The 16,803-nt window shown below is 35.9% G+C and overlaps 2 protein-coding genes across 2 annotated transcripts; both read left to right on the top strand.

The window, feature by feature from the left end:
* Positions 1–14,024: 14,024 nt before the first annotated feature.
* LOC138904382 (uncharacterized) lies at positions 14,025–14,483 on the top strand. The gene has a single exon (XM_070192884.1). The coding sequence runs from the start codon at positions 14,025–14,027 to the stop codon at positions 14,481–14,483; it is 459 nt and encodes a 152-aa protein (XP_070048985.1).
* A 552-nt stretch (positions 14,484–15,035) lies between these two features.
* On the top strand, positions 15,036–15,377 carry LOC138904381 (uncharacterized). The gene has a single exon (XM_070192883.1). The coding sequence runs from the start codon at positions 15,036–15,038 to the stop codon at positions 15,375–15,377; it is 342 nt and encodes a 113-aa protein (XP_070048984.1).
* Positions 15,378–16,803: the final 1,426 nt, after the last annotated feature.

Raw genomic sequence — 16,803 nt, 5'->3', positions numbered from 1 at the left:
AGTGGCATTTTTAGGTCTATTTATATGTGTAGGAAAATACCTAAACGTGTATGCCAAGTCCTAGTCAAACCAGGAGATGGAATAAGTCTTCAAAACTCGGAATGTGCACGCCCAGACCTGGCCTCACGAGGCATAACGCTTGGTGGACCTCGCCCCAGGCCTGGCGTCGCCAAGTATACAACATGCTTGAGCTTGCCTCTGCCTCGCCTCGCCAGCTCCTACGCGAGCTAAAGGCCTGGCATCGCCAAGAATAAAGCCTGCTATAAGCCTGGCTTCGCCAGGTATAAATCCTGCTATAGGCCTGGCTTTGCCAACTTTCTCCTTTTCACTGTTCTCGAGCACGCTTTCAATGTTTAATTATCCATTTTGCTCTACTTTCATCTCCAATTCACCTACACATAAAATAGACTTCATTACGCGCAAATAAAGTGTAATTTATCATTAAAATATATAAAATGCAAGGCAAATAATATACGAAACTATGGAATTATAGCCACACATCAATACCCCACATTTAAACGTTGCTTGTCCTCGAGTCAACCAACACTTTACACTATCTTTGAGCATTTAACATATTTAAAACTTTTGAAACACACTACACCAATTACTATGGTTGATAGCAGCAATTGAACTTTAGCATATGAAATCTCATACACTTCCCTTTTCTGATGCTATGCTTCAAAACATTCACAACAACTACAACATGCTCGTAACAATCGTAGCCTCAAAAACCGACTCAAAAATTTACAATGCACTCATGGATTGAACACCAACATCCTAGAGAAGTCTAATAACGTTACCTATCCCTCATGAAATCATGTGCCCTCACAACAAGAACAAAAGAGTAAGTTGAATCCACAAACTTAAATCAAATGCTCAAATATACTTTAAGGACTCATATATATATCAAAGAAAATATCCCACTCTCACAACAGAAGTCACATGCATGCAATTGGCATCATAGGCTTGCCCTTAATGTAAATATCTACTACTGTAAGCTCGCTCGATCTAAAATCAATTAGGACTTTTTCATGGTTGTAATGTGGGCTAAGGGACGGGTAGGATATATTTTAGGAATAGTGACTCACCCTCCTAAGCACTTTAACACATCACACAATTACTTTAAGCGTATTTTCTTCAATACCACTTTAATTTCACAAACAATAGCACCCAAAAAAATGTTCCCTTATTCTTTAAGCACTACTTTAATTCATACCTACTAGCAAGGACAATATAACAATTTATTCATCTCTATTTTTTCTTATTTGTTTTTTCTACTATGGATTTTCCCTTTGCAGTTTCCGCTAGTGGTGTATTACTTTATAAAATAAGTGCACCTTTCTTCCTTTCATTGATTCCACTCAAAAGCCACCCCACACTTAATCCTTACTTCTTCTAGCTCTTATTTCACAATTAAAGTGCTTTACGAGATAAAAGGATCAAAACAATATCAATTAAGAACAAAAAGGGTATAGGCAACGACGCCAAAATTTTATCACGCCCAACTATGCCTTATAAAAAGGACTAAGCGATCGTTGCAAATATAATCCGGTTTACAAGTCCGGAGTCGAATCCCACAGAGAACTAAGGCTTAGCTACAGTTGTTCAATATCGCTAAGAAACACAAGTCCAAACAATTTCCTAATTATAAAGATTATAATATTTATTTTTATCTAATAAACTAACAAATACTAGAAAGAAGTAATACTATCAATTAACAAGGATAAGAATTGGAGACAAGATTAAGGAGGTCTAGAGTTATGATTTCTCCAATTGTCGAAATCCTTCCCACTACGTCTTCTATAATTTCGCCTAAGTATTGTAATTGGCTCGTGGTGTAGCATAAAAGCAGGTATATTCTGCTTGGATTTTACTCAGAAAACCGACCGAAGTCGGTCGAAAATCTCATTTTTTTATTCTCTACCGATCATGAGCGCTCTGAGTGTCGTAATTCTCTCCTGAGTAACAACCATAATTTACTAGACATATTCTCTCGAATTACGCTAGCTGGCATTAAGTATGGCTCACTCAGATCGCACCAAGATTTCGTTATCCCTAATCCCACCTTTAAACTCTCCGTATTTATCGCTCATATATGTTAGGAGTGATATTGTTCAACAAATACCTAAATATACACTCTCTCCCGAGTAATACACACTAAATAGGCACAGTCGATTGAGAACTCTTCAACCAACCACAATAATAACGTAATTGAACAAATAGAGAAAATACTACGGCAAATATATATTAACGTAACAGGAAAATCATCCTCCAATAGGTTCCATCAAAACCCTAGATAACAAATTAGCTATTCATAATAGTATGCATAACTACAATACTAGAATTCATAACCAATAATGAAAATAAGAAGAAGAAAGTAAAAAACTCGTAGAAGAATTCTCCGCCTTACTCCTAGTGTATTCTTGCCTCCTTAGGTCGAATCCCCGGCCTCCTCTGTCCAATTCCCATCAAAAGTGGAATTTTTAGGTCTATTTATATGTGTAGGAAAAGATCTAAATGTATATGTCAAGTCCTAGTCAAACCAGGAGACAGAATAAGTCTTCAAAACTCGGAATGTGCACGCCCAGACCTGGCCTCACGAGGCATAACGCTTGGTGGACCTCGCCCCAGACCTGGCGTCGCCAAGTATACAGCTTGCTTGAGCTCGCCTCTGCCTCGCCTCGCTAGCTCCTACGCGAGCTAAAGGCCTGGCGTCGCCAGGTATAAAGCCTGTTATAGGCCTGGCTTCGCCAGGTATAAATCCTTCTATAGGCCTGGCTTCGCCAGCTTTCTACTTTTCACTGTTCACGAGCACGCTTTCAACGTTTAATTATCCCTTTTGCTCCACTTTCATCTCCAATTTACCTACACATAAAATAGACTCCATTATACATAAATAAAGTGTAATTTATCATTAAAGCATATAAAATGCAAGACAAATAATGTACAAAACTATGAAATTATAGCCACATATCATCAATCGAACAACAATTAGGTTAACATTGAATTCATCATTATGTTACATATAATTGCTTAATACCAAACTAGCTTGCTCAAATCCGTGCATTTCTTGCCATAGTGACCTTTACCTAAAATTATATTGCATAGTAAGTTTTAGTAATTTGAGATGATTTACCTAATTTCTTGAGCAGTAGTTGTGAGATTTTCTTCAATAATTAAGAATTTATTCTGTCATCTCATATCCTTTGGGTTTTTTTCATATATGTTTTTTCTAACATTGAAGAGACCTTGATCAAGCAACAACTAGCACTTAAATTGTTAGCTGATTTAGCTTTTTCGTCTGCTAGAATAAGCCTGAATTCAAATTTTTTAGTTAGATTCATTTAAGTCATCTGAACATTGTTTTTGGCTTAGTGGTCAACTACTATTTTCAAATGGCTTGACTGAATTTAAACCATTCAAATATATGGTCATTAGGTAGCAAGAGAAATTTGAATTACAGTTTCTTAGTACATAGTTTGATAATGTTGATGTATCATTACTGTAACTTATTGTAACTCAATGTTTTAAATGGCGAGCCCTGGGGTGAGGTGCACCAAAAATGTCCTGAGGCGATAGTGGGGGAGAAAGTCTCAAGAGGCGTACGCCCAGCATGAGGCGCGTTTTTGCAATGAGGCGCATTTTTGCAATGAGGCGTAAGCCAAAGAGACATTTTTAAATTTAAAACAAAATTTGCTGAATGAGTCCTTAATATAATATCCAAATTCTCAAAAGTCAGCTTGTAATTACTCAAAAGTTTTAAAAAGGAATTGAAATATCAAATTTGAAAGTCAAGACCTTTTTTTTTATTGCTAGAAGCCCTAATTTATGATCTTCCCCAATTCTTTATCTTGTCCTCTAGTCTGTTATTATCTCCGAAAAAATGAATAGTCAATTTGTTTTTTCAAATACAAAAAAAAAAAACTCCATTCTCCTCCATAGCAACAAGTTCAAATTTAAATTGCAGGTTAATCATCCTTTTTATTCCTCTATATAGAAAACATTATTCTTTTCAACTCAAGTTACTTGTGCTTGTAAGTAGTGTGTATCTCCTTTTCTCTCTCTCTCTCTCTCTCTCTCTCTCTCTCTATATATATATATATATATATATATATATATATATATATATATATTGAACTATATGTATTAGTAGTGATTAGTTGTAACTAATACACTAGTTAGTTAGAAGTAATTGTGGCATGGGTCGAGACACACGTGTGTCTATATATACATGTACATATCTTGAACCTTCTTTTAATAATGAGAATATATAGTACATTTTCATCTCTCAAATATCTGTAAAACTCTCTCTCTCTCTCTCTCTCTCTCTCTCATCTTTTTTCATGGAGATCATCATAGATCTCCATTGTTGCTCACCTTGAGGTCTTATCATCTTGACATGGTATCTATAACTCTCTCTCTCATCTGTTTTCATGGAGATCATCACAGATTTCCATTGTTGCTCACCTTGAGCTCTTATCATCTTGACACGGTATCGGAGTATGAGAGCTCGTAATCCCTGAAATTCCCGATTTTCATATTTACTTTTTTTCGTCTTTGCCCTAATTTCTTCGATAATTTCGATTTGCCCTAATTCGAACAAAAATCGCACAAGTCAGTGATTTGCCCTCAATTGTTCACATTCTCTAGTTCCATTTCACCTTTGTTTTACATTCTCTTTATCAATTTCATTTCCTTGCTTTTGGATGGCTATTCTCAATCAAAATGACCCGATTGATGTCAACACAACAAGTGCAGTTGTGGCGGCCGGTGGAGTTGCTAACGCTGGAGTTGACATTAACAACCCTCTTTACCTTTATCCATCTAATAACCCTGGGGCTATGCTGGTTTCTGCCCCTTTCAATGTAATTCGATATCGCTCATGGTGGCGTAGTGTTATGCAAGCCTTATCCGTTAAGAACAAGCTTAGTTTTATTAGTGGGGAGTGCAAATGACCGAATTCTCAGTCTGCCGATTATCGCCAGTGGGTGCGATGTGATGATATGGTCACCTCATATATACTTATTTCCCTTTCGAAGGACATCAGAGATAGTGTTGAGTATACAAATGATGATGTTGAATTATGGACATAATTAGAAGATCATTACGAGCAAACTAATGATGCTAGACTGTATCAGATCCAGAAATAAATAAATGATCTAACTCATGGAGCTCTCGATATCACGAACTACTACACCAAAATGAAGAAACTTTGGGAAGAAATGAGCAATCTGAGTATGCAAGCACAATGCAATTGCCAATGTAATTGTGGTGCCAAGGAAAAATTATAGAAGGCAGAGCAGGATAGGCGCTTGATCCAATTTCTTATGGGACTAAATGAGATGTATACAATAGTGCGTGGAAGAATTTTAATGATGAATACTCTCCCTTCATTAGCACAAGCCTTTTCTCTACTCATTCAAGATGAGAAACAGAGAGAGATGCGACCCTCCAATCAACTGGTTTTTGAGTCGACTTCTCTTCACGTGAATGCACAGGGAAATACCAATTCTAACACTCAAGGGAATGCTAACTTTAGAACAAACTATCGTGCAGATAACCAATCCATTGGAGGTAGAACTTCGTGTCCTTTTTGCGGTTATTGCAAAACCATAGGACACACTAGAGATAGATGTTACAAACTGTACGGCTATCCCCAGAACTACATTCTAGGTCCTAGAATTAATACCAAAGGGAAACGTATCATGGCTAATGCACATGCCGCACCCACTAAGGAGTTGCCTGTTAAGGAAGATGGTTCAAGCTCATAGGACAAACAGCCCAGTCGGAGTCACAGTAGGCCTGGATAGTGCAGTCTGGATCATTAGAGAAGAAGATCCCCAGTGTAGGATCACTTCTTAGATATCATAACAAATGAAAATTAACCTTAAGATGAGGTTCCCCGGGGTCCTGCATAAATTGGTTAAGGTGTTGGACTCCATAAGTAATGTCCAACCTGGTATTAGTAAGGAAGTTCAGCTTGACCTTATAACCGTTTGGAAGTACAACTAACAGAGGATAGTACAAAGGTCTAGTTTCAATGAAAATAGTTTTATTGTATGTTATGTGGTGTGAGGCACTAGAATCCACTATTCATGTGTCAGACATAGTTCTGAAATATTTACAATGAGAATTACCATGACTAACAGAAGAGGAGCATGCCATAATACCTGCAAAATTGACTGCTCCACTGCTCAGGTGAGTGTCAGCAATCCTCTCTATTGGTACCTTGAAGGTGCTGAAGCAGGTTTACTAATTGACCATACTGCTCCTTTGTGATTCCAATAGTTGCCACATTGTGCTGCTAAAAAATAAGTGTCCTTTTGAACTTTTATACAATAAGAAACCATCCTATTCATATCTAATATCCTTTGACTGCTTATGCTTTTCCACTGTGCCTAAAGTACATAGAGATAAACTTGAACCCAGGAGTGTTCCCCATATTTTTGTTGATTACCCTTTTGATAGCAAAGGATATAAAGTATTGAATCTCACCACTCATAAAATTCATGTTTCCAGAGATGTTGTTTTCTATGAAACCTTCTTCCCATTTGCTAGTCCACAGTCACATGGTGCCCCTCTCCATCCTCTGCTCCTTTCCTTGATTCTTTTGACATTACCAATAATCCATTTGTTGCTCATCCTGCCTCCTTTCCTTCTCACTTTCCCGATTCCTTTCCTTCTCACTCTCCTGAATTACAATCTTTCCATGCTTCTCCATCTGTATCTCCACCACATGAGCATGCACCTACACTTAGGAGATCTCAAAGAGAACATCACCTGCCTTCTCACCTACAAGACTATGTTTGCTCAATTCCCAAGTTAAGCTTAGACATTCCTGCTACCTCATCCTCCTCTCTTGCTGCTTTGTTTTCTTTGAATCATCATATTCCACCTGAATCCCTAGTTCATGATAGTCATTCATTTGTGATGAATATTTGCAATATTAATGAACCATGCTCATACGAGGAGGCAACACTTAACCTAGCTTGGCAGGCTGCTATGTCTCAACTCTCAAGAGTTTGAGGCCCTGCATGTCAATCATACATGGGATTTGATTCCATTACCTCTAGGAAAGAAGGCCATTGGTTATAGGCAGGTTTACAAGGTGAAACACAAAGCAGATGGGAGAATTAAAAGGTTCAAAGCAACACTAGTAGTCAAGGAATACACACAACAGGCAGGTGTAGACTATACTGAAACTTTCTCACCTGTTGTAAAATTGACTACAGTTAGGGCTCTCATTGCCATTGCAGTAAAGAGGAAGTGGATCATTTCTCAACTTGATGTCAGTAACGCTTTCCTCCATGGGGACTTGCATGAGGAAGTCTACATGGAAATTCCTCCAGGTCTTGAGGTACACACTCCAGGTGTTGTTTGTAGACTGAACAAATCTCTCTATGGGTTGAAGCAAGCTAGTAGGCAATGGTATGCCAAGCTAGCTGAGGCATTATACACCAGAGGCTATGTGCATTCCCTCCATGATTATTCCTTGTTTTGCAAAAGGACAGACTCCTCCACTATGTACATAACTGTCTGTGTTGATGATGTGCTTATCACAAGAACAAACATGAATGAGGTCAATTAGTTGAAAAGATTCCTACATAGCACTTTTAAAATCAAAGATCTAGGCAGATTACACTACTTTCTGGACTTAAAGGTTCTTTACAAAACTGATGGGGTTCTCATCTCACAAGGAAATTTTCTCTTGATCTCCTCAAAGAATATGACTGTATATCCTACAATGGACTGTCCTCCCCCCTTGATCCTTCTGTTAAGTTGCAGGCTAAGGTTGGTGCTGTCTTGAATGACCCTACATATTATAGGAAGCTTGTTGGAAAGCTGAACTTCCTTACTAATACTAGGTTGGACATTTCTTATGGAGTCCAACACCTTAGCCAATTTATGCAGCACCCAGGGAACCTCATCTTAAGGATGCTTTTCACTTGTTACAATATCTAAGAAGTGATCCTACACTGGGGGATCTTCTTCTCTAATGATCCAGACTACACTATACAGGCCTACTGTGACTCCGACTGGGCTGCTTGTCCAGACTCCAGAAGGTCAGTCAGTGGCTATATAGTTCTCTTGGGAGATAGTCCCATAAGTTGGAAGTCCAAGAAATAAGAAACTGTCTCCATTTCCTCAGCCGATGCAGAGTATAGATCTCTCCGAAAAGTTGTTGGTGAACTCACTTGGTTGTGCAGATTACTCGAGGAGCTAGCTGTTCCATTTTCAAAGCCTGTCACTGTCTTTTGTGATAGCCAGTCAGCTCTCCATATAGCTAGAAATTCTATTTTCGATGAACAGACCAAGCGCACTGAGGTGGATTACCATTTTGTACGAACCAAACTTCAAGAAGGGTTGATTAATTTGACTCATGTTCTTACCCATGCTCAATTGGCAGACATCCTCACCAAAGCCTTGACTGGAGTTAAACATTGTGGGGTTCTCAGCAAGTTGTCAGTGCGGTTCTCACCTCCAACTTGGGGGGGGGGGGGGGGAGGTATTGAACTATATGTATTTATGTATTAGTAGTGATTAGTTGTAACTAATACACTAGTTAGTTAGAAGTAGCTGTGGCATGAGGTGAGACACACGTGTGTCTATATATACATGTACATATCTGGAACCTTCTTCTAATAATGAGAATATACAGTACATTTTCATCTCTCAAATATCTGTAACTCTCTCTCTCATCTGTTTTCATGGAGATCATCAGAGATCTCCATTGTTACTCACCTTGAGCTCTTATCATCTTGACAATATATATATATATATATATATATATATATATATATATATATATATATATATATATATATATATATATTTACTTATATATAATTTTCTTCAATTTTATGTAATTTTACATATTTAAAAATATTTACTGTAATTATATAGTTCATAAAATATTAAAATTAAATTCCCATGAGGCTTACTCTCGTGACTCGGGGCTTAAGCCTCGCTGAGGCATGTAAAACGCCTCGCCTTTTAAAACACTGTTGTAACTTTATTAGACTTTGAAATGCAACTTGTACTAATGCTTTAGACATATTTTTACTATTTTATATATTTGCTTTGCAAGTGATATTGAATTTCTGTAACTTACTTCTCCTAAGATTATCCCAAAAGAAGAAGAAGATAGACACATAAAACTGGTCATCCATTCCTTTTTTTTTTTAAAAAATTTTATTTTTACAATTATCAATAAGAATGTTGATTTTTTCTCACTTAAAAAAAAAAAAAATTCCAAAGTTGGGGGATCTTGAAAAATGGTGATAAAATTGAAAGAAGAAGATGATGATAATAATGGTGAAGAACTGTCTCAATATAGTATGCAAAATCCCGTTATTAATGTCATAGTCAACTGTTGTTTGCCACCTGGATCGATAGTTTCCATAAATAGAATATTAGATGCCCATATTAACAATTTAATTTACCTTTACCTAATTCTCCTTTTATTTAATTTTTGCGTCTTTTTATTTTTGTTCCTTTTCTTGCTTTAATTTGAGGGTTGGGTGGAATAAAATGCTCTTAATTGCTAGTATTAACTTCTCCATTGAATCTAGGGCGATACATGTACAATTTAAGTGTAAGTACATAACGAAACAAGTGATATAAGATAAAATATAAGAGATTATCATTTGTTGTTTAATTAGACGTCAGAAAAATTATTGTGTTTTGAGTGATAGATAATTGAATTCTTAAATTATTCTAGGTGCATAGCAAATAAATGCAACACTACAGTATACGATGGCTTCTAATTAACCATGGCATCTAACAAGACATTATTGTGTTTGAGTTTATACAATTTTTATACTTTGATAATATAAAAATATTTAAACTAACTTACACTTTTTAATCATCTAAAGATCAGTAACAATATTAGTACGCGCCATAGTAAACAAAATTAGTAACCTGAAAGATAAGGTGAGCAACGTTCTACAACAAATTAAATTACACTAGATGTGTAAAGCTTCTTTACACAATCATAATTCATAGTATATCTAAATCCATTTAGGTTTTAGGCATCTTTAGATTACTCATTTCAAAAATATTATTCTATCGATGGCGAGATTTCAAAATTTTGTTGTTTATAAAATTTAGGGTGTGTTTAGTGTGAAGAAAAATATTTTTCTAATTTTTTCATATTTGGTTGGATTAAATATTTTGGAAAATATTTTCCTCCAATTTGAGGAAAATAATGTTCCTATTAAGAGAAGGAAAAATATTTTTCATAACTCTTTTTCAACCTTCTCCACCCTATTCCCCATCCCCAACCCCGCTCCCAACCCCAACCCACCCTAAATAGAAACATTATTAATAGTAGTTTCTTTTCATGTTGTAGATAAAATATTTTTTTTTCATTTCAACAAATGAGTATATTCTTTTCATAATACTTTTTATTATTTTAAGTACTTTCTTTTCATGATGTAGAAAAAATATTTTCTTTTATTTCAACAAAATAGTATAGTAAAAAGTATTTTTTTTCACTTCAACAAAATGATGTAGTAAAAAATATTCTTTTATTTCAACAAAAAAAGTATTTTCTTTTCATGAAGTAGAAAATGTATTTTCTTTTATGTCAACAAAATGAATACTTTATTTTCATGTTATAGAAAGAGTACTTTCTTTTTCAACCAAAAAAATAGCATTTTCTTTTTAGTTATGTAGCACAAATTTCAACGTTGTTTTTGCGTAAAAAACGTAAAACAACACATTAGTTCCTTTGAGTTTTTAGAAGAATAATTAATTTTTTGAAGAAAATAAAGTCCTAAAAACGTTGGGTATTTGAGGTAGGGGAGGGGGGGGGGGGGGAAGCACAAGAAACATGGGGACTTGGGGGGACGGGGGTGAAGAAAGTAGCATAAAAAATTATTTTTCTAAAAAATATTTTTTACTCTCTAACCAAATACTAGAAAATATTTTTCGGAAAAAGTTTTTCACTTACCAACTAAACAAGGGAGAATAAGTGATAAAATCACCCATTTTCCATGAATACACAAAACACACCCTAAGTTAAATCAACTTCACTCTCAAGCCAATGTTGATTAATTTAGTGAATTTACGTAAATAAGTATATAGTCAAACGTTGTTTTTGGCTCTCAATTGCGTAAAATATGACATACCAGCCCCTTTCCATGAAAGTTCATTCTCAATACAATGCATTTTTCCATGATAATCATATTTATTAAGAAAAAGCCAAACTAATAGTAAATGCGAGGACGTGCATAGTTGACTTTCATGAGATGATAGAAATTAGATAAATGAAATTAAAATAAAAAGAAGCCGATCATGATCAAAATCCAAAGGTAGATCCGTATTCATGATTCTAATGGTTGAGTTGATAAAATTATTTTTAAGAAATTAGGTCATGAGTAGAAATAGGAAAAGGAAAAGATAAAGTTATGCTTATGTCACGATCAAGGTCGTTCAAATCAAATCGAATAATCGCACCAACGAAAAGTCAAACCAAACTGATTAAAAACTCTGACTAGGTTTGGTTTCGTATGGAGTAGAGAAATCTGAATTAAATCGGCATATAAATATATAATATTTATATATACTTTTAAAACGTTATATAATATGAGATCTTGAAATATTTGTGATCTTCTCATAGGATGTAATATTTAATAAAACTATAAGTGCATCAATTTTATTTACTTTAAATAATGCTTTATCCTAATGTGTATCATCACTTTCTTATTAAGTATGATTGAAATGTGTCAATCTCTTTATTTTTCCATACTTATATGTCAAGATCTATTAAACTCTTATATTTTTTTCGAATTTAAAATGATATTTTATTGGTAATTTTTAAAATTAAATAGAACATATCAGATTTTAGGTTTCATATTGATTTATTTTTTAATTATTAAAATTCGATTAAGCTTGAAAGCGTACATCAATAAAAAATTATTGTTAGATAAAGAAAAGCTATCATGTGTTACTAGGGGTGTTCAAAACCGAATCGAAACCGAAAACCGAATCGAAACCGAAACTTAATGGCTTATTGGTATCGGGTTAACGATTTAACGGACGGAGAATGGATTGAATTTTTTTTATTAACGGCTTATCGATTTGGGGGCGGATTATTTAATTTTTTTAACGGATAATCCGTTAACCCGTTAAGAATATATATATATATATATATATATATATATATATATATATATATATATATATTGCTTTGGACAATATATTTTTTTTTCCAGAAAGATTACCATCTTCAAGAATCATTCATATTTTGTTACAAAACATTAGCTTTAAATAATTTACTATATAGCCAAAGCAAAGCCAAGAGACACTGCAATTTCTAACTAGTTTCATGTCAACGTTTCTTAGCAAAATCCGAAAGAATAACAGAAGAAAGGACACAAGCCAGTTACAACGAAATTTACAGAGCAACAATAGCTTCAACCACAATCAGCAGTAACAACTCTCAGGTTAATACTTCTAATATCAACCATTGCTATAAGCTAAGCATAATAGTTGAAAACACAATTCATCTGTTACAAAAAAGGAATTTATAATGTTTGTCATCATTATTATAAGGTACTGAAGAATGTCATCATTTTAATCAACTGAAACTAAACCGATAACCGCCTGATAACCGCCCGATAATAGCTAAACCGATACTAATCCGTCCGATATCTTATTGGGTGGCTAGCGGATTAATACATTTAAAAATCGATAACCGATAAGTCAAACCGTTAAGAGTAAATAACCGCCCGATCCGCCCGTTAAGCAGCCCTATGTGTTACCATAAGAATTCTCCCATAATAATATTTTTAATTGATCATGTGATTGTCAATTTATTCAGTTCTTACTAAACATATACTAATTTATCAAAAATTTATTTATAACACTAATAAAGTAAGATTGAAATAATATTCATGTAACAAAAAAAATCTAAAAAACCCTGAAGAAATCGAAAAAACCGACACCCATAAGTGTTACCAAAATACACACATGCATAATTAATAGTGGGTGTTTGGACATAAAAAATATGGTATTTAAAAAAGTAATATTTGAAAAAAAGTTGAAAAAAAAGTTTGAAAATTGAAATTGTTTTGGAATCTTGGTATATGTGATGTTAAGTGAAGGCAATCTTGGTGTGTTTGATATAATGAAGGTTATTTTTCAAAAAGGAGAAAGTACTTTTCACGAAAATAATTTAATTTCTAGTGTTTGATTATTTATTTTTATTAAAAGGGAAAATATTCTTTTTTTATTTATGAGTAAAAGTTATTTTTCTTATAACTATCTTACCTTTTAACTTTATATATTAATTACTACAAACTAAAATTTACCCATTATAATAGCTTTTAATCCTCCAACAATTCATCAAAACACTTCGACTTGTCAATATTATTATACCCCGCGCATAGTCACTAAGGACAAAGCTCAAGAGTTGGGAGAGAAGTTGCTGGATATGGGGGCCTGGAGGAGTAGTGAGGACGCGAGTGGTATGTGTACCATGACAGCTAACAACATTAGGGAGGCCGCGAGAGAGGTGTTAGGGGCAAAGGGTTACTCTGGTGGTCACAAAGGGACTGATGGTGGAATGTAGAGGTTCGAGGTAAAGTGAAAGTCAAGAAAGCAACGTATTTGAAGTTAGTGGAGAGTGCATACGAGGAGAAGAAGCAGACGAACAAGGAGTTGTATAAGAAGGCTAGAAAGGAAGCAAAGGTAGGAGTATCAGAGGCTAAGACAACAATATTTGGTCATTTGTACGAAGAACTTGGGGTCAAAGGAGGTCACAAGAGATTGTACAGGCTAGCCAAGGTGAGAAAAAGAAAAACCCGTGATCTGGAGCAGGTGAAGTACATCAAAGACGAGGAAGGCAAAGTTCTGATGGAAGAGGGTGGTATGTGTACCATGACAGCTAACAACATTAGGGAGGCCGCGAGAGAGGTGTTAGGGGCAAAGGGTTACTCTGGTGGTCACAAAGGGACTGATGGTGGAATGTAGAGGTTCGAGGTAAAGTGAAAGTCAAGAAAGCAACGTATTTGAAGTTAATGGAGAGTGCATACGAGGAGAAGAAGCAGACGAACAAGGAGTTGTATAAGAAGGCTAGAAAGGAAGCAAAGGTAGGAGTATCAGAGGCTAAGACAACAATATTTGGTCATTTGTACGAAGAACTTGGGGTCAAAGGAGGTCACAAGAGATTGTACAGGCTAGCCAAGGTGAGAAAAAGAAAAACCCGTGATCTGGAGCAGGTGAAGTACATCAAAGACGAGGAAGGCAAAGTTCTGATGGAAGAGGCACATATTAAACGAGAATGGCAGACATACTTCCCTAAACTTTTGAATGAAGAAGGAAATATGGATATTGTGCTGGGTGATCTGGAGCCATCCAAGAGTCGGCGAGATTTTGGGTATTGTAGGCGTATTAAAGTTGAGGAGGTCGAGGGGGCTATGCGTAAGATGAAAAAGGGTAGAGCGATTGGACCAGACGAAATCCCGGTAGAATTTTGAAAGCACGCGGGTAGGGCAGGATTAAAGTGGATCACTGAATTGTTTAACGTTATTTTTAGGACGAAAAAAATGCCTGAAGAATAGAGGTAGAGTTCGATTCGTTGTTTAAGAACAAATGTGATGTCCAAAATTGTAATAACTATAGGGACATCAAACTGCTTAGTCATACTATGAAGTTTTAGGAGAGAGTGATTGGAGTGAGGGTTACGAGGACAATATCTATTTTTGAGAACCAGTTAGGATTCACGCTAGGTCGTTCGACTATAAAAGCTATTAATTAAGGGGTTAGTGGAATAATATAGGGAGAGGAATATATATTTACATATGTTGTTCATTGACCTAGAGAAAACATACAACAAAATCCTTAGGGAGGTTCTATGAAGATATTTAGAGACTAAAGATGTTCCTGTAGCGTACATTAGGGTGATTAAGGACATGTACGATGGAGCTAACACTCGGGTGAGGTCTGTGGGAGGAGAATCAGAATATTTTCCTATTGTGATGGGGTTGCACTAGGGCTCAGATCTTAGCCCGTTCTTATTTGCCTTACCGATGGACGCATTGACACGCCATATTCAAGGGGAGGTGCCATGGTGTATGTTATTCGCGGATGACATTGTACTAATTGACGTGACGTGCGACGGTGTTAACGAGAGGCTGGAAGTTTGGAGACACATTCTAGAGTCTAAAGGTTTTAAGTTGTGTAGGACTAAGACAAAATACTCAGAGTGCAAGTTCAGCGACGAGATCGAGGAAGCAGACATGGACGCGAGACTTGATTCACAAGTCATCCCCAAGAGAGGAAGTTTCAAGTATCTGGGGTCTGTTATCCAAGGAAACGGGGAGATTGACGAGGATGTCACGCATCGTATCAGAGCAGGGTGGATGAAATAAAGGCTAACATCCAGCATCTTGTATGATAAGAATGTGCCATCGAGACTTAAAGATAAGTTCTACAGAGTGATGGTTAGACCGACTATATTATATGGGACAGAGTATTGGCCGGTCAAGAACTCTCATATCCAGAAGATTAGAGTAGTAGAGATGAGAATGTTGAGATAGATGTACGAGCATACTAGGTTGGATAAGATTAGGAATGATGATATTTAGGTGAAGGCGGGAGTGGATCCCGTGGAAGACAAGATGCAGAAAACGAGGCTAAGATGGTTCGGACATGTGATGATAAAAAGCATAGATGCCCCAGTGAGGAGGTGTGAGCGGTTGGTCTTGGTGGGTATGAGAAGAGGTAGAGGGAGGCCAAAAAAATATTAGGGAGAGATGATCAGGCAGGACATGGCACGACTGAAGCTTACCGAGGACAAGGTCCTTGATAGAAGGGCGTGGATATCGAGAATTAGGGTAGAAGGCTAGCTAGTAGGTAATCAAGCTTTTTTTCATTTCCGTATCGATGGTATTAAGGTTAGTCTGTCCCTACTGCTTTCCTACTATCTTTCGCTTCAGTTTCTTTGTTTTTTGTTGTTGTTACTGCTTATTGCTAGTGTTTACTTTCAGTTATTTTCTGGCTATCTGCTATTCTCTCACTATCGTTCGCTTCGGTTTTCGCAGTATCTTGCTATTGCTATTGCTTGTTGCTACTGTTTTATTTCTTCTTTCCTGAGCTGATGATCTATTAGAAATAACCTCTCTACCTCCCAAGGATAGGGTAAGGTCTATGTATACGCTATCATTTTCAGACTCCACTTGTGAAATCCTACTAAATTGTCGTCATTGTTGTTGTATAGTGAAAGCTTAATGACCCGGATTACATTATTTTGTTTTGGGTGCCTCGGCCACGGATTTAACGCCAGAAAAACCTCATCCTAACTATCTCACATACATAGAGGAAGCTAGAAAATATTCTCCACTCATCAACCAAATAATGAACATCAAAATGATTTGGCTGTACCAAACACACTCTCTAGAAGAAGGGTGAGAAATAAAAAGAAAATATTTATTAGAAGAAATACCAGCACGGGACAGATGGTTTTGTTGGGTGAGGGGCATTCATATTATCTGCTTTTCTTCTTAAACCTTAGCAGCTATATTATCACATGAATTAATCAAATATGGAACTCAAACATCAGAGAAGTTCGACCGAATATATTAAGCTGCAATAAACAGTTTTGAACACTAAACTTGAAAATACAGTGCGCCGATATTAGAATAATAGTACTCTCTACGATTCACTTTAATTAATTTTTTCTCTTTTTTGTGGTCCACAATATTTATTTTCTTCATATATAAAAAAGGAATTAACTTCTTTTTTCAAAGTTGTCATTGGAATGAAGAGTCTAGGAGTGTTTATTTTATTTCCAAATTC

This window comes from Nicotiana tomentosiformis, chromosome 2 (genome assembly GCF_000390325.3).
Source record: "Nicotiana tomentosiformis chromosome 2, ASM39032v3, whole genome shotgun sequence".
Taxonomy (NCBI): domain Eukaryota; kingdom Viridiplantae; phylum Streptophyta; class Magnoliopsida; order Solanales; family Solanaceae; genus Nicotiana; species Nicotiana tomentosiformis.
This window is presented reverse-complemented; position numbering and strand designations above follow the sequence as displayed.

Bases quoted from the DNA above. Each gene is read 5' to 3' on its own strand.
- LOC138904381 (XM_070192883.1), top strand. From the start codon at position 15,036: ATGGACGCATTGACACGCCATATTCAAGGGGAGGTGCCATGGTGTATG.
- LOC138904382 (XM_070192884.1), top strand. From the start codon at position 14,025: ATGGAGAGTGCATACGAGGAGAAGAAGCAGACGAACAAGGAGTTGTAT.